General features: G+C 45.7%; 1 protein-coding gene across 3 annotated transcripts in view; it reads right to left on the minus strand.

The window, feature by feature from the left end:
* Nucleotides 1–940: 940 nt before the first annotated feature.
* Nucleotides 941–25,365, minus strand: part of SERINC2 (serine incorporator 2) — a 237,958-nt gene continuing 213,533 nt past the window's right edge. For all 3 annotated transcript variants that reach the window (XM_073564241.1, XM_073564251.1, XM_073564259.1), the window contains one exon: nt 941–1,925. In XM_073564241.1, coding sequence (XP_073420342.1) covers nt 1,787–1,925 — 139 coding nt within the window. In that variant the 3' untranslated portion in view covers nt 941–1,786. The remainder of the gene's footprint in view (nt 1,926–25,365) is intronic.

A 25,365-nucleotide genomic window follows, 5' to 3' on the forward strand; every position in this document is an offset into this window, starting at 1 on the left:
GAATAATATTGCACGCCCCACTTTTCAGTTTTTGAATTTCCAAAAATTTTAAAATAACCAATAAATTTCGATCAACTTCACAATTGTGTCCCACTTGTTGATGATTCTTCACCAAAAATTTACATTTGGTATCTTTATGTTTGAAGCATGATATGTGGGAAAAGGTTGAAAAGTTCCAGGGGGCCGAATACTTTCGCAAGGCACTGTACCTACAGGGGATGTCCACTGTCTTTGATGACGGCACTAGCCATACATGTGCCTGTCTACAGCTGCATCTTCTGGGCATCTGTTTTAAACCATCTTTTTGCTGTACGGAGATCAGCTCCCTTCAGGTAGGAGGATAATAATCTATGAATTCAAAGTATTGGTTAGAAAAATAAATCATCTGGTTGAAAAAAAAAAATAATCAGCCCTCTCCATTGCGCCTTTGTCTCATCACACCTCAGAGGACAGACCTGGAATGACTGGCACGCTGCATTGTCCATGGTGTTATCACTGCTGCCATCTGTTTGTCACATTACATACAGCCCATCCACAACTACAACATTATTTCATTGAGCTGCACTTTGTCGGGGAAAAATCTACCTAACAGTATGTGATTACTTAATAATCACAAATTATGGCTAAATCAATAAAATAAACCCAATAGTGCATGTTTGAGAATACTGTAACAACGTCTATAACAATGTCTGACATGGAAAAAGTAAGCTTTGGGCAGCACTGCAGCCTTGCAGCACTGGGTTCAAATCCAACCAAGGACAACATCTGCAAGGAGTTTGTATGTTCTCCCACATTCCAAAGACATAACATACTGATAGGGAATTTCGATTGTGAGCCCCAATGAGGACAGTGATGATGATGTCTGCAAAGCGCTGAGGAATAGGAGTGCACTATATATTATATACATATGCATTATATGCCTAATAAATAAGTAATGATATAACTTTTAAGCAATTTATTTATAGAGTAACAAGTGTGAAATACAAGACAAATATTAATCATATAAAAATATTTTACAAAAGAAAATACAAAGCAGAAGAGCAATAATCAATGTCCTGGTTATGTTAAACAAAATAGCCTGCAAATTTGAAAACTATAATGTGTGGTTTCTCAGGAGCTGTAGGGTAGAGATCGCACTCATCCTAGTGAAGAACGCAACCCTACATATTGTCATGCATAGTACATGCTGCCAAGACATAGCAACACAACTACATCATTTGTTGAATGCTACTTAAGGCACAGTTTTCTAAAAGAATCTCTTCTCAATAAGGCTTCAGATGATCGTGTCATTATACAGTAGTGTCTGACAGTGTGAACAGGATCATTATATGACCCAGATCCCATATGCCATTATATTTCCTGTGCCCCAGACTGCAATGTAGGGGATACACTGCATTGGGTCAGCATGCGTTAATAGAAGCAAGGATCCGGCTTCAGACCGAGTTTAAGAACACGTCCTGTGTTGAAAACACGTTGGGTTAATACCATGTTTCTTTCACACTCCAACCATTTTTAGTTGGTTTGTCACAATAATGCCAATTTTTATTGTGATTGGAGTAAAGATTCATCATATTGCCTGCTGGAGCTGGTTCCTTGCTTCTATTCACGCACGTTGCCTCCGTGTCTAGCAGCGACTAGATTCCGTGCCTCGCCTATTGGGTCAGCATGCCTGCGTATTCAGACTCCTCATATATTCAGCACTTAATATGTGATGTCTGGTGTCAGACACAGAAGATTTCATACTAAAAAAAAAAAAATCTTCAAACCTACAGCATGACTTCCCAGATTAGCTGAATTCCCTGTCAGGAAAAATCAAGGGTGCCATCAGTGTCCAGAGGTAAAGAAGGAGCCCAACCCAGCTGGAGGAAATCTTCACCCACACAGCAGACCAAGGACTAGTCAGGGAGAGATCAGATGAACCTGGCCTGAAAATAGTACAGAAGAAAAAAAAAGATAGACCATAGGTAAGAATTTATATACTGTTCTGTTAACAGAAAGCTGTATTTTACTGGCTCTATCATATACACACACAGGTATATCTGGCTCAGGTGCGGAGAGAGTGCCCCCATATATAATTTAGCATTATACAGTTAACTCCTGCTTGTGCTTGCTGCGTTCTGAGGTAGCTCTGATCAAGGCAAGTTAACTTTTTATTGCAGAAGTCAACAGCAATAGTGGTATTTAAGGAAAAAAAAAAAAATCACAGTATACTTTATAGCACTTGAATTATTTATACCCCTTTAACACATCTTTATTCAAATTTTTTTTTTTAAATCAACTCTTGGTAAAATAAAGCAAACAAGTGCATCAAACCAAAACAACAAAACCACACTATGTGATGATACCTCATCGGGCAAAAAAACTAAAATCAGTCACAAGTGTATATATTTGTACAATGGTTATATAACAAGAAGGCGATAGAAATAGGACACTTGAGGATCCCGTTTGACCCCATTTACTCCTTCCTAGCTGCGGAGGTAAGCAACCTGTATTGCGTACGTTGCGACCCTGCATGCTCAATGTAGAATTGCCATAATGGGCCCTATCGAGTGATATATATAAACCTCAGTAAAAAAGAAAAAGTTGCAACTTACATGCCAATATACACCAAGCACCACAAAGCAGACCTGCTCATAAGCCCTAGAGACCAATTTTAGGGACAAAAAGGTTGTATTGACCCCAGTGGCTTAATTAGAATCCCTCCACGACCCCAGAGCATGTTGGTGAGATGTATGGGGCCTTGTAGCGTTCTTAGGCTGGTTTCACACTTGCGTTTTTTTGCGCTGTTTTTTAGCGCAAAAAAAAAAAACCCGCATGGATTTTTTCCCCCTATCTTTCACATGGGTGCGCATACACATGCGTTTGTATGCGCATGCGTTTTCTTGTACTGTGCGCTCGGGCGCACAAAATGCATCCTGTTGCATTTTTTGTGCGTCCGACTTGCCCCAAAAAACCTCCATGCACACGCAATGCGTTTTTTTTTACAGCAAAACACCCATTATAGTCTATGGGTGCGCATTGTAATGCGCACGTATTCGCAAAAAAAGCATGCTCTTTTTAAAACGCACACAAATGCATGATGCGTTTTTTTCATGCGTTTGTGTGCGCAAAAAACGTACCGCAAAAAAACGCCAGTGTGAAAGTAGCCTAAGTCCTAAAAGTTGCCCCCCTCCCTCATTATATAATAAAGTCTGGGGCTGATACTTGTATATATGTCTCCCATCCAGGCAGCTACTGGACCCATAGTTGATGGGAGGTATGTATCACAGAGATGGTTGTCATTTGTGATGTAATCCGGGAGTATTTCTCTAGTGCACATAGCACTATGATGATTGTTTGATGCATATGGGCCAGGTTTTACAGGCAGCCTGAGAGATGGGCGGGTCTGGCTGCTCACATAACCCACTCACAGGTGTGGTTAACCTGTTAAGATGGAGTCCATTGTTTGATACATGGGCCTGTGTGACCACAACTGGCTCTAAAGAGACTTTTTAAGCGCGGTTTACTTTGTTTTGCCTGCCCTGAAGGCTGTTTAGTTTTTCCTTTGCTTATGGCTGTTTCATGAAGCAGCGATAAAACAGCATGGACATTTAAACAAACGCTTTATGATTTGCCTCCCGACACAATCAGGTGAGTAGCATTCCCACAATTGGTGTTAGAAGTTCTGGTGGGCAGTGTATCCAGTGAACACGTTTGACTGCTACAAGAGGTACTGCATGTCCTGGGTGAAGGAGGCCACAAGTCGGCAAATGATGTAAGGCATAATGGAGGACCTGATAAAAAGGGAACCTGTCAGGTCTGCCATGGCCTCCAACCCAGCATCATTCACATATGTATGAGCAAATTCCCTGCCTCTCCAGCCCTGTATAACATAATTCAGCTAAATAAATGCTTTAAAAAAGCATTTATAATGTCTCCATTTCCTATGCTAATGAGTGCTTTGACTAGTTGATTGGACATTGGTTTCCCCAGACTAGTCAGCTCTCTTTCTATGTTATCACAACCCTGTGGACGTGATAACATAATTTGCACAAGTCGGCCTCATCACCAGCTCATGCAAATCCCAAGCATGCGCACCACTTATTTCAGCAGCGTCATTGCGTCTCTGAAGCAAAGTGTACGCTTCCAGACTTCAGAAACGCGGTTCACATGACCAAAAGTTCTGAAGATGGCTTCCGCTCATGTGCAGTGCAACTCTGAACCAACACCCCATCAACTAGTCCAAAGCCCTCGTTAGCATAGGAAACAGGGACGTGATAGATTTTTTAAACATCTAACAGTAGTGTTCAAAATAATACCAGTCCAATATGACTAACCAGATTAATTTTGGTATAAATATCACATGGCAATCAATTGACCAGTTGGTGCAGTAGATTTTGAGAAAACCAATAGACTTGGCACTCATGATCTGCAGATTTTTGAGTCTCTGTATTAGAATTAAATGAAAAGGGGGGGTGTTAAAAATAATAGCAGTGTGGAGTTCAATTAGAGATGGCAATACTGAAGGAACAGGTTGTGAATCAGGCGGCCCTTGTTTAACCCCTTAACGACCTCCAATACGCCTTTTAACAACGGTAATTAAGGGTACTTAAACCACAGCGCCGTTAATTCACGGCGCTGTGGAGAAAGTAAATATCGCCCCCAGTGTCGGATTTTCTCCAGGGTCTTGGCTGCTGGGGGTAGCCGAGACCCCAGAGAACATGAATCGGGTCGGTTTTTACCGACCCCACTTTTGCGATCGCCGTTATTAACCCTATAACGGCGACCGCAAAAAAAAAAAAGCTGCAATTTTGTATTTAATTTCTCTTTCCTCTGATGTGATCGCACATCAAAGGAGAGAGGAATAAGGTCCCCGATCCCCCCCTCTACCTCCCGGTGGTCCTCTGTCCCCTCCCGGTGGTCCTGGGTCTCTGCGGCTTCCTCCGTTGGGCGCCGCCATCTTGGATCCGGAGAAAATGGCGGGTGCATGAGCAGTGCGCCCGCCGGGAATCTGCCGGCTCCGGTCGGCAGATTCCATTCATTCATTTTGATCACTATGATAAACTATCAGTGATCAAAATAAAAAAAATAGTAAATAGCCCCCCGTTTATCACCCCCTTAGATAGGCAAACATAATGAAATAAAGAAAATATATATTTTTTCATTTTTCCATTAGGGCTAGGGTTAGGGCTAGGGCTAGAATTAGGGTTAGAATTAGGGTTAGAATTAGGGTTAGAATGCAATTCTAGGATGTATTAACAGAAGCATACAGTCTAGATCACGTGAAGTCATTATTTCCCTCTACTCCTCTTTGGTCAGACCTCATCTGGAATATTGTGTCCAGTTTTGGGCACCACATTTTAAAAAAGACATCAACAAACTGGAGCAAGTTCAGAAAAGAGCGACCAGAATGGTGACCGGTCTGCAAACCCTGTCTTATGAGGAAAGGTTGCAGGATTTGGGAATGTTTAGTTTGCAAAAGAGAAGACTGAGAGGAGACTTAATAGCTGTCTACAAATATCTAAAGGGCTGTCACATTGTAGAAGGATCAACTTTATTCTCATTTGCACAAGGAAAGACTAGAAGCAATGGGATGAAACTGAATGGGAAGAGACACAGATTAGATATTAGAAAAAACTTTTTGACAGTTAGAGTGATCAATGAGTGGAACAGGCTGCCACGAGAAGTGGTGAGTTCTCCTTCAATGGAAGTCTTCAAACAGAGGCTGGACAGACATCTGACTGGGATGATTTAGCGAATCCTGCTTTGAGCAGGGGGTTGGACCAGATGGCCCAGGAGGTCCCTTCCAACTCTATGATTCTATGATTCTAGGGTTAGAATTAGGGTTAGAATTAGGGTAAGGGCGAATTAGGATTAGGGTTAGGATTAGGGTTAGAATTAGGATTAGGGTTAGCATTGGGATTAGGGTTAGGGGCGTGTTGGGGATATCGTTGGAGCAAGAATTGAGGGGTTTCCACTATTTACCAACTGTGGGGGTCTAATTTCTCCTGTTACCCTAGGGAAAATAAAAAAAATTGGGGTCTAAAAAAATCACTTGTGGAAAAAGAAAGACTTTTTATTTTCACGGCTCTGCGTTATAAACTTCTGTGAAGCACTTGGGGGTTCAAAGTGCTCACCACACATCTAGATCAGCTCTTTGGGGGGGTCTAGTTTCCAAAATATCACTTGTGGGGGGTTTATACTGTTTAGGCACATCAGGGGCTCTGCAAACGCAACATGACGCCCACAGAACATTCCATCAAAGTCTGCATTCCAAAATGGTGCTACTTCCCTTCAGAGCTCTCCAATGCGCCCATACAGTAGTCCCCCCACAAATGGGGTATCAGCGTACTCAGGACAAATTGCACAACAACTTTTGTGGTCCAATTTCTCCTGTTACCCTTGATAAAATAAAACATAGCAGGTTAAAAAATCATTTTTGAGGAAAAAGTAGTCATTTTTTATTTTCACTGCTCTGCATTATAAACTTCTGTGAAGGTGAAGCACTTGGGGGTTCAAAGTGCTCACCACATATCTAGATAAGCTCCTTCAGGGGTCTAGTTTCAAAATGGTGTCACTTGTGAGTTTTTTTCACTGTTTAGCCACATCAGGGGCTCTCCAAAAGCGACATGGCATCCAATCTCAATTCCAGCCAATTTTGCATTGAAAAGGTCAAACGGTACTCCTTCCCTTCTGAGCTCTGCCATGCGCCCAAACAGTGGTTTACCCCCACATATGGGTTATCAGCGTACTCAGAACAAAATCGCACAACAACTGTGGGGGTATGATTTCTCCTGTTACCCTTGTAAACATAAAAATTTGGGGGCGAAAAGATAATTTTTGTGGAAAAAAAATGATTGTTTATTTTCACGGCTCTACGTTATAAACTTCTGTGAAGCACTTGAAGGTTCAAAGCGCTCACCACACATCTAGATAAGTTCCTTAAGGGGTCTAGTTTCCAAAATGGAGTCACTTGTTGGGGGTTTCCACTGTTTAGGAACATTAGGGGCTCTCCGAACGAAACATGGCATCCGATCTCAATGGCAGCAGATTCTGCTTTGAAAAAGTCAAACGGCACTCCATCCCTTTCGAGCTCTGCCGTGCGCTGAAAAAGTGGTTTACCCCCACATATGGGGAACTGGCGTATTCAGGAGAAATTGCACAACAATTTTTGTGGTTTATTTTCTCTTTTCCCACTTGTGAAAATAAAAAAATTGGTTCTGAAGTAAATTTTTTGCAAAAAAAAGTTAAATGTTAATTTTTTCCTTCCACATTGCTTTAGTTCCTGTGAAGCACGTAAAGGGTTAATAAACTTCTTAAATGTGGTTTTGAGCACCTTGAGGGGTCTAGTTTTTAGAATGGTGTCACTTTTGGGTATTTTCTGTCATGTACACCCCTCAAAATGACTTTAAATATGATGTGATCCCTAAAAAAAATGGTTTTGTAAATTTTGTTGTAAAATTGAGAAATCGCTTGTCAAATTTTAACCCTTATAACTTCCTAACAAAAAAAAATTTTGTTTCCAAAATTGTGCTGATGTTAAGCAGACATGTGGGAAATATTATTTATTAAGAAATTTATGTGATACATCTCTCTGATTTAAGGGCATACAAATTTAAAGTTTTAAAATTGCAAAATTTTCAAAATTTTCGCCATATTTCCATTTTTTTCCATAAATAAACACGAGACATATCGAAGAAATTTTACCACTTACATGAAGTACAATATGTCACGAAAAAAACTCTCTGAATCAGCGGGATCCGTTAAAGCGTTCCAGCGTTATAACCTCATAAAGTGAGTGGTCAGAATTGTAAAACTTGGCCTGGTCATTTAGCTGTAAAATGGCTCTGTCACTAAGGGGTTAAGGGTGAAGCCAGGACTTGTTGTAGAAGAACAGTGTACTTTGATTAAAAAGTTGATTGGAAAGGGGAAAGCTTGTAAAGTTGACAAAGACAGGCTGTTCAGCTATCTCCAATGCTTTAAAATGGAAAGCCAAACCAGAGAAAAATGGAGAAACATTGTGGACTGATGGAGAGAAAACTGTTCATTTTGAGTCCAAGGGCTGCAGATAGTTTGTCAGACGACCCCCAAACTCTCCATTCAAGCCACAGTACTCTCTGAAGACAGGGAAGTATGGTGGTGCAAGCATCATGATATGGGCATGTTTCTTTTACTATGGTGCCAAACCTATTTTCTGCATACCAGAGATCGAGAACCAGTTTGAATATATTAAAATACTTGAAGAGGTCATGTTGCCTTACACTGATGAAAATATACGCCCTTGAAATGGGTGTTTCACAAGACAACGACCCTAAACACACCTGTAAAGAGCAAAAGCTTAATTCCAGTCCAATAAAATAGAGGTTATGGCCAGCCCAATCCCAGACCCTAATCTGATAGAACACTTGTGCGGTGACATCAAAAATGCCGTTTCTGAGGCAAAGCCAACAAATGCCAAAAAATTGTGGGATGTAGTCATAGAATCATAGAATTGTAGAGTTGGAAGGGACCTCCTGGGCCATCTGGTCCAACCCCCTGCTCAAAGCAGGATTCGCTAAATCATCCCAGTCAGATGTCTGTCCAGCCTCTGTTTGAAGACTTCCATTGAAGTCCAAGCATCCTGGGCTGGAATAACAGTTGACAGGTGCCAGAAGTTGATTGACTCTATGCAACATGGATGTGAAGCAGTTCTACAAAACTGTGGGTATACAACTAAATATAAAGTTAATAATTCACAGAAATGCTAAATGGCAATAAAAATAGTACATTTTGTGAGTTTGTAAATACTAATACAGACACTGCCGATTTTTAGAACAGCCCAATGTTAATTTTTGCTATTTTCTGTAAAATAGTTAAAACTTATATACATTTCCCTACATGTTTTGAATTAGAAAACAGCGTGCAATGTTCCCAACGCATGGAAAGGAAAACTAGTTTAACCCCCTAACGTCCCCCAGTTTGGTGAGGGCTCCGGCGAGGAGCACACACCTTTTCCGGCACATGACAGGTGATCTGATTCAGCTGACATGTGCCCAGAACAGCTGCTGATAGAATCACGATTCACCTGCAACTGTTAATATGTTAAATGCCGCTGTCAAACTCGGACACCGGCATTTACCATGCACGTGCAGGAAGCGCATCATTGCCTCTTCCCATCAGCGCCCGTGTCACATGACCGCGGGTCGTCAATGGGTTGGCATGACAACCCGGGGTCAGCAGGAGACCCCTGTGATTGTCATTGCAGGATCACGATGAGCGCCGCCTGGTGGTCGGCGCTCATAGCAAGTAAGCATATCTGCTATATAGAGTGGCCATAGTGGACACTGAAACAGACCAAGGTACAGAGCACCACAAGGTCAGGGTTTTCCAGGACTTATTGTACCCCATTATCATAGGCTGGGACTTGTTTGTTTCGGGACCTGTGGGGGAAAGGGACATGGCTTGGATAAGAAACGGGTCATGCTTAAACAAGTATCACCTCACCCAGAGTTTTAATGGGTTTTTCTTCTGTATCCTTCTGGGGGATAAGGAAGTAGTGTCCCCCTGATGCAAACATTCCTGAGCTAGGGGTGACTGGTGAAAATTTTGGGTCTGCTCAACATAGGGACCTGACTAAAAGGGAAGCATTCAACAATGTAACAGTCATAAATGGTATAGCGCAGGAGCAAGGGGTTGACACCAGTTATGTTGAATGGGGACTTATTGAACCAGGTTACGAAAATGATGTAGGAGATAGTGGAACAGTTATTGGTACCAGCACGCTATAGATAGAGGGTGTTGGACATGCCCCATTCACATGTCTTGGGTGGCTATCTTAGGATGGGTATACAGTACAAACCAAAAGTTTGGACACACCTTCTCATTCAAAGAGTTTTCTTTAATTTCATGACTATGAAAATTGTAGATTCACTCTGAAGGCATCAAAACTATGAATTAACACATGTGGAATTCTATAATTAACAAAAAAGTGTGAAACAACTGAAAATATGTCTTATATTCTAGGTTCTTCAAAGTAGCCACCTTTTGCTTTGATTACTGCTTTGCACACTCTTGGCATTCTCTTGATGAGCTTCAAGAGGTAGTCACCGGAAATGGTCTTACAACAGTCTTAAAGGAGTTCCCAGAGATGCTTAGTACTTTTTGTCCCTTTTGTCTTCACTCTGCGGTCCAGCTCACCCCAAACCATCTTGATTGGGTTCAGGTTGGTGACTGTGGAGGCCATGTCATCTGGCGTAGCACCCCATCACTCTCCTTCTTGGTCAAAGAGCCCTTACACAGCCTGGAGGTGTGTTTGGGGTCATTGTCCTGTTGAAAAATAAATGATGGTCCAACTAAACGCAAACTGGATGGAATAACATGCCGCTGCAAGATGCTGTGGTAGCCATGCTGGTTCAGTATGCCTTCAATTTTGAATAAATCCCCAACAGTGTCACCAGTAAAGCACCCCCACACCATCACACCTCCTCCAAAAAACAAGACCTCACATGACTCTATAGACCAAAACATGGAAATATTATAGCTCTCAAAATGTGTTGATGCAAAAACTATTTTAATTGCAATAAAAAGCATTTTTCTGCAGGATTATACGGCTTAGAGCAGGGGTGGGCAATTAAATTTTCCTGAGGTGCCACATGAGAGACCATGACTGTTGTGGAGGGCCGAACCAACAGTTTGAAATTTATTCTACTCAATATTAATTAATATTAGTTGTATCACTTAATATTGAGCTGAATTAAGTATGCTCACAGCCCCCCTCTATATATCTTTGAACCCCCCCACAGCCCCTTATATACTGCGTAAGCCTCACACAGCCTACTACATATGCGGCACGAGCACCACACAGCCTCCCTATATACAGCATGAACCCTACACAGCCTCCCAATGTACTGCATGAGCCCCAGTTTCCCCATATACTGCATGAAGCCCCACACAACCTCCAAATATACTGCATGAGCCACACAGTCTCTCCACATACTGAATAAGGCCCCACACAGCCTTCCATACACTGCATGAGGCCCCCACAGCCTCCCTATATAATGCATGAGTCCCACACAGCCTTCCCATATACTGCATGACAGTATACAACCTTCCCATATACTGCATGACAGTATACAGGCTTCCCATAGCCTCACCATGTTCAGCATGTCACCCCCATAGCCTCCCCGTGTGCAGCATGACACCCCCATAGCATCCCCATGTGCTGTAAGTCACCTTCATAGAATCCCCCATGTGTTGTAAGTCACCCTCATAGAATCCCCCATATGGTGTATGTCACCCCCACAGATTCCTCATTTTCACCCGCCCAGAAGAATCCCCATGTTCACCCGCCCAGAAGAATCCCCATGTTCACCCGCCCAGAAGAATCCCAATGTTCACCCGCATAGAAGAATCCCAATGTTCACCCGCATAGAAGAATCCCAATGTTCACCCGCATAGAAGAATCCCAATGTTCACCCGCATAGAAGAATCCCAATGTTCACCCGCATAGAAGAATCCCAATGTTCACCCGCATAGAAGAATCCCAATGTTCACCCGCATAGAAGAATCCCAATGTTCACCCGCATAGAAGAATCCCAATGTTCACCCGCATAGAATCCCAATGTTCACCCGCATAGAAGAATCCCAATGTTCACCCGCATAGAATCCCAATGTTCACCCGCATAGAATCCCAATGTTCACCCGCATAGAATCCCAATGTTCACCCGCATAGAATCCCAATGTTCACCCGCATAGAATCCCAATGTTCACCCGCATAGAATCCCAATGTTCACCCGCATAGAATCCCAATGTTCACCCGCATAGAATCCCAATGTTCACCCGCATAGAATCCCAATGTTCACCCGCATAGAATCCCAATGTTCACCCGCATAGAATCCCAATGTTCACCCGCATAGAATCCCAATGTTCACCCGCATAGAATCCCAATGTTCACCCGCATAGAATCCCAATGTTCACCCGCATAGAATCCCAATGTTCACCCGCATAGAATCCCAATGTTCACCCGCATAGAATCCCAATGTTCACCCGCATAGAATCCCAATGTTCACCCGCATAGAATCCCAATGTTCACCCGCATAGAATCCCAATGTTCACCCGCATAGAATCCCAATGTTCACCCGCATAGAATCCCAATGTTCACCCGCATAGAATCCCAATGTTCACCCGCATAGAATCCCAATGTTCACCCGCATAGAATCCCAATGTTCACCCGCATAGAATCCCAATGTTCACCCGCATAGAATACCAATGTTCACCCGCATAGAATACCAATGTTCACCCGCATAGAATCCCAATGTTCACCCGCATAGAATCCCAATGTTCACCCGCATAGAATCCCAATGTTCACCCGCATAGAATCCCAATGTTCACCCGCATAGAATCCCAATGTTCACCCGCATAGAATCCCAATGTTCACCCGCATAGAATCCCAATGTTCACCCGCATAGAATCCCAATGTTCACCCGCATAGAATCCCAATGTTCACCCGCATAGAATCCCAATGTTCACCCGCATAGAATCCCAATGTTCACCCGCATAGAATCCCAATGTTCACCCGCATAGAATCCCAATGTTCACCCGCATAGAATCCCAATGTTCACCCGCATAGAATCCCAGTGTTCACCCGCATAGAATCCCAATGTTCACCCGCATAGAATCCCAATGTTCACCCGCATAGAATCCCCATGTTCACCCCCCATAGAATCGCCATGTTAATAGACATGAAAAAAAAACAACAAAACACTCACTTCAGTCCCGTTCCCAGGCACCCCGCTTCTGCTTCTGTTGCTGTCAAAGCGGTGACTCTCTGGCGGAACACAGCTGATGCAGTGAAATGACGTAATTGCTTCAGCTGTTTCACACGCTGTTTGGTGGAGGAAGTGGCCAGAGGCCCCTCCTCCACGAATGCTTTCTGCATCTATGGAGACAGCAAGCGGGCGGGCACGGTGCGGCCGGCGGACCTCAGGTTTCCAGCCCATCGGCTGTCTCGGTCCGGGGGCCGGACTGAAACAGCCAGAGGGCCGGATGTGGCCCGCGGGCTGCACTTTGCCCAGGTCTGGCTTAGAGACATGATATGTGCTGACAGTCAGAAAGCCTAAGTGTTCAAGCAATTACAGGCCCTCAGCACTTCACAGCGCGACCAATCCTTTAACCCCTTTCCGACGATGGGTGTAATAGTACGCCTACATCTGACTCCCCCTGTTTGATGCGGACTCAGGTGCTGAGCCGGCACCATTCCGGGCACATGACAGCTGATCGATACAGCTGACATGTGCCCGCAACAGCCGTGGGTGGAATCCACGATTCAGCTGTTCACATGCGGCTGTTAACTAGTTAACTGCCACTCAATCTCTGACAGCGGCATTTAACTCGCCGTTACCGAAAGCCAAGCCCACCCAACGGTGACCCCTTCACATGACCGAGGGTCATCGATCGGTTGGGCATGACAACCAGCTTTTTGCAGCATGGAGACTACGCAAAAAGTAAAAAGGGTTTTTAAAAATATTTAAAAAAATAAAATAAAAAGTTCAAATAACCCCCCTTTCACCCCATTCAAAATAAAACAAAAAAAAAAAAAAAAATCAAATATACATATTTTGTATCTTCGCATTCAGAATTGCCCGATCAATCAATAGAAAAAAAGAATTAATCAGATGGCTAAACAGCGTAACGAGAAAAAAATTTAAAGCGCCAGACTTACGTTTTTTTGGTCCCCGCTACATTGTTAGAAATACAATGCAATAATGGGAGATCAAAACATCGTATCTACATCAAAATGGTATCAATAAAAACGTCAGCTTGGCACACAAAAAATAAGCCCTCACCCAGCCCCAGATCACGAAAACAGGGATTTTTATGATAACTCACCGAAAAATCCTTTTCTCCGAGACGCTCATTGGGGGACACAGGACTGTGGACACAGGACTGTGGGTGTAAGCTACTACCGCCAGGAGGCTGACACTGTGAATGAAAAAAAAGGTTAGCTCCTCCTCCGCAGTATACACTCTCGCCCCGATTGCCGGCGAGACCAGTTCGGTACAAAAGCAGTAGGAGATGAAGAAACACAGACAAAATAAACCTTAATGCAGGTAACAACATGTCTGGAAAGACCCACCTTATATCATAAATACATATTAGCAAACAAGAAAAGAGCCAATTGGATAACAGGGTGGGTGCTGTGTCCCCCAAAGAGCGTCTCGGAGAAAAGGATTTTATGGTGAGTTATTACAAAAATCCCTGGTTTCTCCTTCGCCTCATTGGGGGACACAGGACTATCGGACGTCCTAAAGCAGTCCCTGGGTGGGAAGTCGACATACCGGTCCAAGCTATACGCACCTCCTGTCTAAAGGTGCACCACCGCTGCTTGGAGAATCCCTCTACCCAGGCTCACGTATGCTGAATCCTGAGTATGGATATTGTCATGCTTCCAGAATGTGTGCAGACTGGAGCAGGTTGCCGCTTTGCAGACCTGCTTCGCCAAAGCCTGGTGCTGAAGAGCCCAAGAGGCGACCACCGCCCAAGCGGAGTGTGCTCTGATCACCGCTGGAACAGGTGCGCCTCTGATGCCGTAAGACTCCTGCATAGCCAAACGAATCCACCTGGTTATTGTCGATCCTGAGGCCGCGAGTCTGATCCTGCGATCCTCGGGAAGCACGAACGGCGTCTGTCTAACGAAAGGGTACCGTCCGTGACACGTACCTCCTGAGAGCTCTCACCACATTCAACATATGAAGAGCCTTTTCCACCCGGTGTACCGGTGCTGGGCAGAAAAAAGGGCAAGACAACATCCTCAATAAAGTGAGATGAAAAAAACGACCTTTGGAAGAAAAAAGGAGGAGTCAGCCTGAGAACCACCCTATCCTTGCGGAAAATCAGATACAGAGCTTGACAGGATAGAGCCACCAGCTATGACCTGTCTAACTGACGTTATAGCCATGAAGAACCCACCATCCAGGAAAGGTATGACAAAGACACTCTGTAGTGGTTCAAACGGAGATTCCTGCAGACCGGTTAGGACCAGGTTAAGGCCCCAGGCATCCAGAGGGACCCTAAGGGGGGTATCAAGTGGGAGACCCCCTGGCTGAGGGTCTTTACCGGCAGATTGGTAGCAATCCTACGCTGGAAAGGGGCGGATAAAGCCGAAATCTGTCTCCTGAGGGGTCTTGGAGCTAAACCCGAGTCTAGGCCAGACTGGAGAAGCGCTACAAATGTTAAGAATGGAGAATCTCAGTGGAGGATAACCGCGGTCCCTACACAGTGAGAAGAAAACTTCCCAGGCGTGATGGTAAACACGTGCTGAGGCAGGCTCTTTGGCACTAACCATCACAGCCACCACCTTCCGGCCAAACCCGGCCTGGGCCAGGATCCAAGATTCAACGGCTAAGCCGTCAAACACAGGGCCTCTGGGTTCTGGAGGTAGATCGGGCCCTGGTAAAGTAGGTCTGGGCGCTCTGACAGCCACCAGGGGATGTCATCCACCAGGGGATGTCAACGAGTAGCTGCACTAAATCTGCGTACCCTGTCCGACGAGGCCAATCTGGGGCAATCAGTATTACTGGAACCCCCTATGCCTTAAACTTCCTGAGACCTTCGGAAGCAGTGGAAGCGGAGGACACAGGTACGAGAGGTGAAAACTGGTTCCATGTAAGGACCAGCGCATCCACGGTGATTGCCTGTGGGTCCCAGGACCGAGCGACAACACTGGGCACCTCTGCATTTAGCCTGGAAGTCATCAGGTCCACTTCTGTGGTTCCCCAATGGAGAATCTGTTAGAAAACACTCAGGATGGAGTGGCCCTACCCCGGACACGAGACCCTGCCGGATGAGAAAAATTGCCGCCCAGTTCTCCGCACCCAGAATGTGAACAGCTGAGATCACAGAGTGATTTTCCTCGGCCCAGGAAAGGATATGCTTTACCTCGGGTATGGAAGTCCTGCTGGGGCTGCCCCCCTTGATGACCTATGTAAGCACCTGCCGTGGCATTGTCTGATTGAATTCGGACAGGACGTCCTGCCAGGAGATGATGAAAAGTGCTGCAAAGCCAGCCGAATCGCCCGAATTTCTAAAAGGTTGATCGGGAGGCGTGATTCCTGAGGTGACAACATCCTTGGCCTGTGTGGTGGCGAAATACTGCTCCCCATCCGAGGAGACTGATGTCGGTCGTGACCATCAACCAATGGTTCGAAGGAAAAAGGCTTCTCCTGCAGAAGGGAGGGCCTCATCGTCCACCATCAGGGAGCCTGTCTGACCAATGCGGACAACCGGCACTGGTGGTTAAAGGAGAACGGGCTTCTTGTCCCAAGCTGCTAAGAGGGCGTGCTGCAAGGGATGAAGATTGGGCTGAGCAAATGGAACAGCCTCAATTGCTGCCACCATTTTCCCCAAGACCTTCATGCCAAACCGGATGGTACGGGAGACCGGCTGGTGAAGTGCCCAGGCTCCCTGCCGGAGTGCTAGGGCCTTGTCCCGAGGGAGATTTTTCCAACCCTCGGGAAGTGTCGAAGATCATCCCTAGGAAGGAAATTGTGTGAGTTGGAATAGGGGAAAACGTCAGAACTTCAAATTCACGAGCCACCCTAAGTGGAGACGTGTATCCAGCGTGATGTTGACGCTCTCTTCGCAAGCCTGAAAGGATGGGCCCTTGACCAGGAGGTCGTCCAGATAAGGCCAGATGATTATGCCCTGGGCATGCAGGATGGACATGACCGCAGCCATGACCCTTGTGAATACCCTGGGGGCAATGGCTAGCCCAAAGGATAAGGCTGTGATGCAGGTTGCTGTAAGAGCCCTTGATGCCAGGAAAAAAATGGGAATGTGCCGGTAGGCGCCTTGGACTTCGACGGCCAACTATTCTCCCCCTTTTTCACGGCAGATATAACCGGGCGGAGAGACTCCATCCGGAAATGTCTGATCCTGACAAAAAAACCTGTTAAGAAGCTTCAGGTCCAGAATGAGCCTCACTGTTCCGTTCCTTTCTTCTCTTTTCTTTTTTTTCTCTGGGGAGCACCAACAGGTTGGAGTAGAAACCCTGAAATCTTTCTTTTTTCCAGTACAGGGGTGATCACTCCACAGAGGCTCGAATGCTTCAAATAAGGTGTGTGCCCGGGTTTTAGATTTGGGAGGACGACAGGAAAAATCGTTTGGGGGTTGCTGATAAATACTATCTTGTACCCTGAAGACACCAGCTCTCCTACCCACGTGTCGTGTATGACGGTGAGCCAGACGTGACGAAACCATAGCAGGCCCCCACCTACTCTGCAGGTGTAGACTGGAAGTTCCTCCAGTCATTTGGCCGTGAACCTGTGGGACCTTGATCCCCCTGATTTTGACTGGTTGGAACGCATCCTCCCCAATGGGTTGGTTCTATATGAGATCTGACGATCTCTGCCCTGATTGGGCCGACCTGAACTGGTGGTCGAAACCATGTTTGAAACTGTGTTGAAACTGGTGACGGAATGGCTGCTTAGCCCCCTGTTGTGGGAGAAAGTTGCTTTTCTCCCCTGTGGAGTCGGAGATAAGTTGATCTAGCCTCTCACTGAACACTTTGCTCCTCTGATAGGGCAAAGAAGATAGGGATTTGTTGGAAGTTGGGTAGGCTCGCCATGTTCTCAACCATAGGGCTCCCCTGATGCAAATCGCATTTGCGGCAGCCAGTGCTGCGTGGTTAGCTGCATTCAAGGATGCGTTAATGAAATAGCCTCCTGCCAGGACTATCTGATTCGTGATCTCAGCTACCTCCGATGGTAGGTACAGGTTCTGCTAAGCTGCATTTGATGACTCTGACCAGGAAATCATGGCCTTGGCTACCCAAGTTGCCGTGCAAGAGGGAAAGAGGCCTGATCCTGAAGCCTCAAACACCAAGCGAGCCCGGCTCTCTATTGAGACGACCAGTGGGATCCTTATTAGAAGACCCGTTAGGTAGGGATAATCGGGTTCTTGATACCAACCACGATATGGGTGGATCTACTGATGGGGGCTCTGCCCACCTTTCACGGAGTTCAGAGGCAAACGGTTATCTTGCATCCAATGCCCTCTGTCCTTCGAAGCGTTTGCTTGGCCGCTCCCTGTGTCATTGTCTATGTCCTCAAACTCTGGGTGAGTCTATGAGGCCGTCTGACCCATTTGAATGACACACCATATGACCTGAGGTCAAGGTGGATTCATCGTCAATACCCAGGGCTTGGTTGACGGCCTCAATGAGACTATCAACTGATTCCTGGTAACCAGGTGCATCCAAATTGAGGGGCCCCTCGGAATCGTAATTCGAGTTTTGCTCGCTGTCACCCTCTGGAAAAGGGGAGCAAGAAGTAGAGCTCATGGATGCTAAGGCACCAGTCGGGCTGGGCGACACTGTAGGTTCGTTTCCCCCCTCACATCTGCCTAGAGTGAGGGCGGCCCCTGCAGGCCGGAGGCTCCTGTAAGGTCTAGGATTTCTCCAAGACAGACGAGCCACTGTCCCTGCCCCTATCTGAGGCCTGAAGGGACTCAATTGTGCCATAGACTGCGACAAAAACAGAGCCCATTCCGGGGCTTGGTCGAAGGGGAGGGCTCCTGGGCGCATTGGGGATCGCAGGCTTGCATAACTGATTGCTCTGTGCCTGCGGAAAAAAACAGACCGACAGGAGGTGCATGCGGCAAATAGCACCGTATGAGCTTGGTCCTCAGTTTCATGGCCAGTGACCTTTTATCGGCCGCCACCTGACGAGAGCAGTCATACTCACTGGCGACATGCTGGGGCTGCTGGCTGACATGGCCTGCGGCAGTGACGCCATTAGTATGGCTGCCCGGCTGGAGGGGGGTAGCACTTACCCACAGTCCTGCACCCCTGAGCGTCCTGAAGTGCAGCAGGAGGGATCTGGGCCGCTCCTAACTTCAAAATTTGCACCTCGCGAATGGGAGGGCCCACCGGAAGTAGCCTGGGGGCGTGACGTCCGGCTGTGGCCTAGCACAGGCCGAAGCCGGGAACTAAATTTACAGCACCGGCCCAAGGAAACGGGGGGCAGGCTGCCGGAAATGGACGTGTCAGTGGGCGGAACTCCCTCCCGCAGCCTAGGGCAAACTAGGAGTCGGGGGATAAAAGTTCCGGCGTTGGCCGGCGATGAAGAAGCAGCGCCGTGCTGCACACGCCAGGGAACCGCCGCTGGCGATAATATTGCAGCGAAAGCTGCGCCGCACAAGAATGACGGCAAGCCATCCACAGGAGCCCTCCCAGCTCACCCTCGATCCGTGCCCCCTGTCCTGATCGCATGGAGCACTTCAGCTGCCAGCCTGTCAGGTATGTGTGGGGGGTGAGGGGGGCTGTGTACAGGACAGTGCAGGCACCCTGGCTCCATCGTTCCTTACCAGGGATGAGGAGAGGGATCGTCCGCCTCCTTCCACCACAGCAGTCCTTGCATTGGTGGTGCAGTGGGGGTCGCACGGACTGTACTTGTGCCTCTGTACAGCCTAGGGATTCAATACCTCAGGGTGGTCAGGGCTGAGTCCGGCATCATGTCCCACGTTGCGGGAGAGGATACGTGGAGGTGACACTCGCATGTGCTCGCCCGTTGATGGTTTCGGGAGATCGGACCCTTTCAATAGGGTCTGTCGCCCCGGTCTCATCTTCATGGAAAGTAAAAAGAAAAAAGTCTGGGAAAAAACCAGACGTGTGCCTCCTACAGACACTAAGCATGAACTGGTCTCGCCAGCAATCAGGGCGAGGGTGTATACTGTGGAGGAGCTAATCTTTTTTTTTTTCCTTCACTTAGTGTCAGCCTCCTGGCGGCAGTAGCATAAGCCACAGTCCTGTGTCCTCCAATGAGGCGAAGGAGAAAATGGAGACGCTACAGGTCTCAGAAAATGGTGCTTTTTTAAATATTTTTTTTAAACAATTTTGGAATTTTTTTTTCACCACTTTACCCCTTTACCCCCAAGGGTGGTTTGCACGTTCATGACCGGGCCAATTTTTACAATTCTGACCACTATCACTTTATGAGGTAATAACTCTGAAACGCTTCCATGTATCCCACTGATTCTGACACTGTTTTCTCGTGACATATTGTACTTCATGTTAGTGGTAAAATTTTCATATAACTTACGTTTATTTGTGAAAAAAATGGAAATTTGGCGAAAATTTAGAAAATTTCGCAATTTTACAACTTTGAATTTTTATGCCCTTAAATCACAGAGATACGGCACACAAAAAAACTTAATAAGTAACATTTCCCACATGTTTACTTTACATGAGCACAATTTTGGAACCAAAATTTTTTTTGTTAGGAAGTTAAAAGTTAAACAGCGATTTCTCATTTTTGCAACACCATTTCATTTTTACGGACCACATCACATTTGAAGTCACTTTGAGGGCTCTATATGATAGAAAATACCCAAAAGTGACACCATTCTAAAAACTGCACCCCTCAAGGTGCTCAAAACCACATTCAAAAAGTTTATTAACCCTTCAGGTGTTTCACAAGAATTTTTTGAACGTTTAAACAAAAATGAACATTTAATTTTTTTTTCACAAAAAAAATTACTTCAGGTCCAATTTTTTTTTTTTACCTAGGGTAACAGGATAAATTAGACTGCAAAAGTTATTGGGCAATTTGTCCTGAGTACGCTGATACCTGATATGTGGGGGGGAACCACTGTTTCGGCGCACGGCAGAGCTCAGAAGGGAAGGAGCGCCGTTTGACTTTTTCAATGCAAAATTGACTGGAATTCAGATCGGACGCCATGTCACGTTTGGAGAGCCCCTGATGTACCAAAACAGTGGAACCCCCCTCAAATTACACCATTTTGGAAACTAGACCCCCCAAGGAACTTATCTATATGTGTGGTGAGAATTTTGAACCCCCAAGGGCTTCACAGAAGTTTATAACGTACAGCCGTACAATTAAAAAATCGCATTTTTTCCACAAAAATGATCTTTTCACCCTCAAGTTTTATTTTTCCAAGGGTAACAGGACCCCAAAAGTTATTGTGCAATTTATCCTGAGTATGCTGATACCCCATATGTGGGGGTAAACCACTATTTGGGCGCATGGCAGAGCTCAGAAGGGAAGCAGCGCCATTTGACTTTTTGGGCTGGAATTGGGATTGGACACCATGCCGCGTTTGGAAAGCCCCTAATGTACCTAAACAGTGGAAACCCCCACAAATGACACTATTTTTGAAACTAGACCCCCTAAGGAACTTATCTAGATGTCTGGTGAGCACTTTGAACCCCCCAGTGCTTCATAACAGCTTATAACACCCAGGCATGAAAATAAAAAAATCATTTTTTAGTCCCCAATTTTTTTTATTTTCCCAAGGGTAACAGGAGAAATTAGACCCCAACAGCTGTTGTCCAATTTGTACGCTGATACCCCATATGTGGGAGAAAACTACTGCATGGGCACACGTCAGGGCTCGGAAGGGAAGTAGTGACGTTTTGGAATGCAGACTTTGATGGAATGGTTTGCGGGTGTCATGTCGCGTTTGGAGAGCTTCTGATGTGCCTAAACTGTGGAAACTCCCCACAAGTGACCCCATTTTGGAAACTAGACCCCCCCATGGAACTTATCTAGATGTGTGGTGAGCACTTTGAACCCCCAAGTGCTTCACAGAAGTTTATAACGTCCGGTCGTGAAAACAAAAAAATCAATTTTTTTTACACAAAAATGATATTTTTGCCCCCCAATTTTTTATTTTCCTAAGGGTAACAGGAGAAATTGGACCCCAAAAGTTGTTTTGCAATTTGTCCTGAGTAGGCTGATACCCCATATGTGGGGGTAAACCACTATTTGGGCGCATGGCAGAGGTGGGAAGGGAAGGAGCAGCTGATCGCGCTAGACGTACTATCCCGTCCGTGGGCTTAGGGACCCGGGTCCCATGGACGGGATAGTACGTCTGATGTCAGAAAGGGGTTAAAAAAAGAACCTAACCAGGTTTGGTGTCTATGAACTTGTTATGACCTGAATAATCATAATGGCAGGTCAGTTTTAGCATTTAGTGAACATTGAACAAAACAAAACTGGAATTGCTCTTTATTTTGCAATTTCACCACACTTGGAATGTTTCTCTTGTTTTCCAGTACACAATATGTTAAAACCAATGGTGTCACTCAAAAGTACAACTTGTCCCACAAAAAATGAGCCCTCACATGGCCGTATTGACTGAAAAAATAAAAAAAAGTTATGGCCTTGGGAAGAAGGGGAGCAAAAAACAAATTCAAAAACTGAAATATCCCTGGTAGTTAAGGGGTTAAATACACCTTCCCACCTGCTTTGTTTCCATTCATCTCCACCCTTCTCTGGCCCTATGATTGAGGGAAAACAAGCAGGTGCAGTGTATATAAATGATTGGCACCGAGCTGCCGCATTAAGTTTGAACAGTCACTCTGTGTTGACCTTTTAAGTGTCTCAGATGATTTTTCTGACTGACCACAGCAGTTTTCTCTCTGCAGCAGTTGACCGATAGGCCTCTAAGGGCAGAGACACACTGCCGTATTTCTTATGCGAGAATCGAATTGTAAAACTAGCACTGGCTGTCGGTTCTCCCGACCTGAGCTTGGCAGCTGCATAGTAATCCATCACGCTATCATGCTCAGGTCAGGAGAGATGCCGGCCAGTCCGTGCAGTGAGATGCGATCATGATCGCCCGAGAGATATGGAAGTGTGACTACTCTCCAGTATAAATTATTCTTTTAAAAGCTGAAACCCTCCGAAATGTGGTTTAGGTTAAGAAAATAAATTGGCATCAATGCAGAAATATTGATCATTTAATGGACACAGAATGGTCAGATTTTGGCAAGACAAAAGTTTTGTCGGCAACACAGAAAGTAATGTTATATTCAAACAAATAATTAACTTAAAAGACAAATATATGTTACATAACATTGGTGAATGAAGTTGTGGTGTTATTAGAGTCATATTTAATATTTTGTGTGACTTCCAAGAGCGTGAAGGACTGCATTCATATTTGAGTGCTGTCCGTCAAAAAACGACCTCACACGTACAGCACTCAAATAGAAAACTATAGCTGCTTCGAGCACGCCTCTGATTTAATGCTGGTGTCTCCAGGGAGGAATAAAGTTTATTTTCTCCCAGTAGCCTATAACACTATTAATCTTCAGATTAACCATATATCTGCAGGTTAGTTTGGCGCTTGGCCTCGGCTCTTCTCGCTTGCCTTGGTGTACTGACAAGCGGGGAAATTGAATATTCACTGCTCCACACGCCCATAGTCCCTCCCACATCTATGGACTGAAGCCGGCGCTGAGAGACAGGAGGGATTACGGGAGTGGAGGAGCAGTAAATATACTGTTAGCCGTAGCAATAGACATCCTGTAGCGGCTGGGCGATCATGTGTGCCCACTATTGAAGAGAATATGTACTGCTACCCATGCCCATGGGATTCTACTTACCTTCACATGAACGCCCAGCAGCTTCAAGAAACCGGCGGCTGTGGCTACACTTGTGCTCGCTATTAAAGAGAATGAATACTCATTGCTCTCCACTCCCATAGTCTTGGGCGTGGGGAGCAGTGAATATTCAGGCAGCTGACCTGTGGGCATGCATGGAAGTGACATCATGTACTGTTACACGCTGAAATCAGCAGGAAGCGGAGGGAAGGTAAGCAGAATTGTTTATTTTTGGGGGCCATATATACCAGGATAGCGATGGGGGGGCCATGTATACCATGATGGGGACGGGGGCTATATATACCATGATGGGGATGGGTGGCCATGTATACCTGTATTGGGGGCCATATACATAACAGGATAAGGGATAACAGTGTGTCATGTCCACATTTTTTGCTTTAATTTTTTTCTATTTTCCTCCTCTAAAACTTGTTGGGTCATATGGCACACTGCATCTTCAAGTCCGAAAAATATGGTACCCTCTTTTACCCATTAACATTAAAAATAAAAAAAATTTGAAGTGATCCTCACCTGCCCGCCATTAACCCATAATGATGAGATCCCAAGATGATCTCCAACTCTGTTACATCCAGATGGTGTGGTGAGCAGTGACACTGGTAATGTGATCACTCTCCATCTGGGACACACTGAGCTTAGTGTGAGAATGTGTATGCAGTGACAAGCGGTGAATTAATTATGGTTCCCGCTGGCCACAGGCGGCAGTTCTCAGAGTAAGCTCTGTGTGAGCGGGCCTGTGAATTGTGGTAACCTTACTGTAAGGTCACCTGAGTTCATATCAGCTGGCTCTCACTCATCGCAGCACCAGTTCCGGACTGAAACTACCAAGACTCCAGTACTCAATGTACAGGGAGAACTTCAAGATTACCAGAGTTCACAGCCACTGGGTCTCCTGACAGCTGTGAGGCCTGGAAACCTGCTGGAACACCTTGGAGGCTGTGAACTAAGGTTAACTTTTGTGTGTATCTTACTGTACTTGTTAATAAGTAAATTATAACAATGATGTGGGGTTTCCCCTACTTTTAATAACCAGCTGAGAGAAAGCAGATTGTTGGGGGCTAGGTGTTATTATTCTCGCAAGGGACCAATATCCATAAAAGTTCCCAGCCTATTAAAGGGAATCTAACATCCCTCGAGACGCATATGCCCTATTAATATGGGCAGAAAAGTAACAGAAATGTTAAGCTAGTCCTACCTGTATACCTCATATTAATGGTCTTGATGCTGAGAAATGTTATATTCTTTATGTTAAGGCTTTCTTCCAGGCTCCAGGGCGTGCGGTGCCTGGAAGAAATCCCAGCCTCGTATCTCATTGTAATACTTAACTCCTCCCATCAGCGTCAGTTACGGCCCTGGAATCCTGCGCTCTGCACTCCCACAGAAATGCGTACCTCATCCTAATTTCTGTGGGCACTACATTCAGGGATCTTCTGCACTGGCAACTTCCGCTCCAGTGACCTCTGGCGTGTGCGCTGATAAGTGCTCTCACCACTTCCACCCTGCACGCAGTCATCGCCATGTACACATGGCCCCTAGCGATGACTGTGCAGGGAGGTAGCGGGGAAAGCACATAATCAGGGCGCACACCGAAGGTCACAGTGACTCGCCTGCGTAGAAGATCCCTGAACAGAGGATGAGGTATGCATTTCTGAGGGAGTGCAGGGCGTAGGCACAACATTCCTGAGCCGTAACTGACGCTGATAGGAGGTAATTATTACAATGAAAGCAGGGATTTCTTCCGGGTGTAGGAGGGAGAGTCCCCGCTATGTAAGCGGGCCGTAACCAAGGGGACTGTCACCAAGGTTCCTAGGGAGACTGTTTCTGGGGGACATAATTAGGGGACGGACCAGAGAGAGTTCTAGAAGGAGTGGGGGCGGAGACAATATAAAAGGCGCTGAGGACGCCAGGACTTAGCGCTTGACAGAGAGGTCAAGAAGGAGCAGGAAGACTGGAGGGATGATTTAGCGAATCCTGCTTTGAGCAGGGGG

This window comes from Dendrobates tinctorius, unplaced genomic scaffold (genome assembly GCF_039654945.1).
Source record: "Dendrobates tinctorius isolate UK_male_01 unplaced genomic scaffold, ASM3965494v1 ptg000015l, whole genome shotgun sequence".
NCBI classification, from domain to species: domain Eukaryota; kingdom Metazoa; phylum Chordata; class Amphibia; order Anura; family Dendrobatidae; genus Dendrobates; species Dendrobates tinctorius.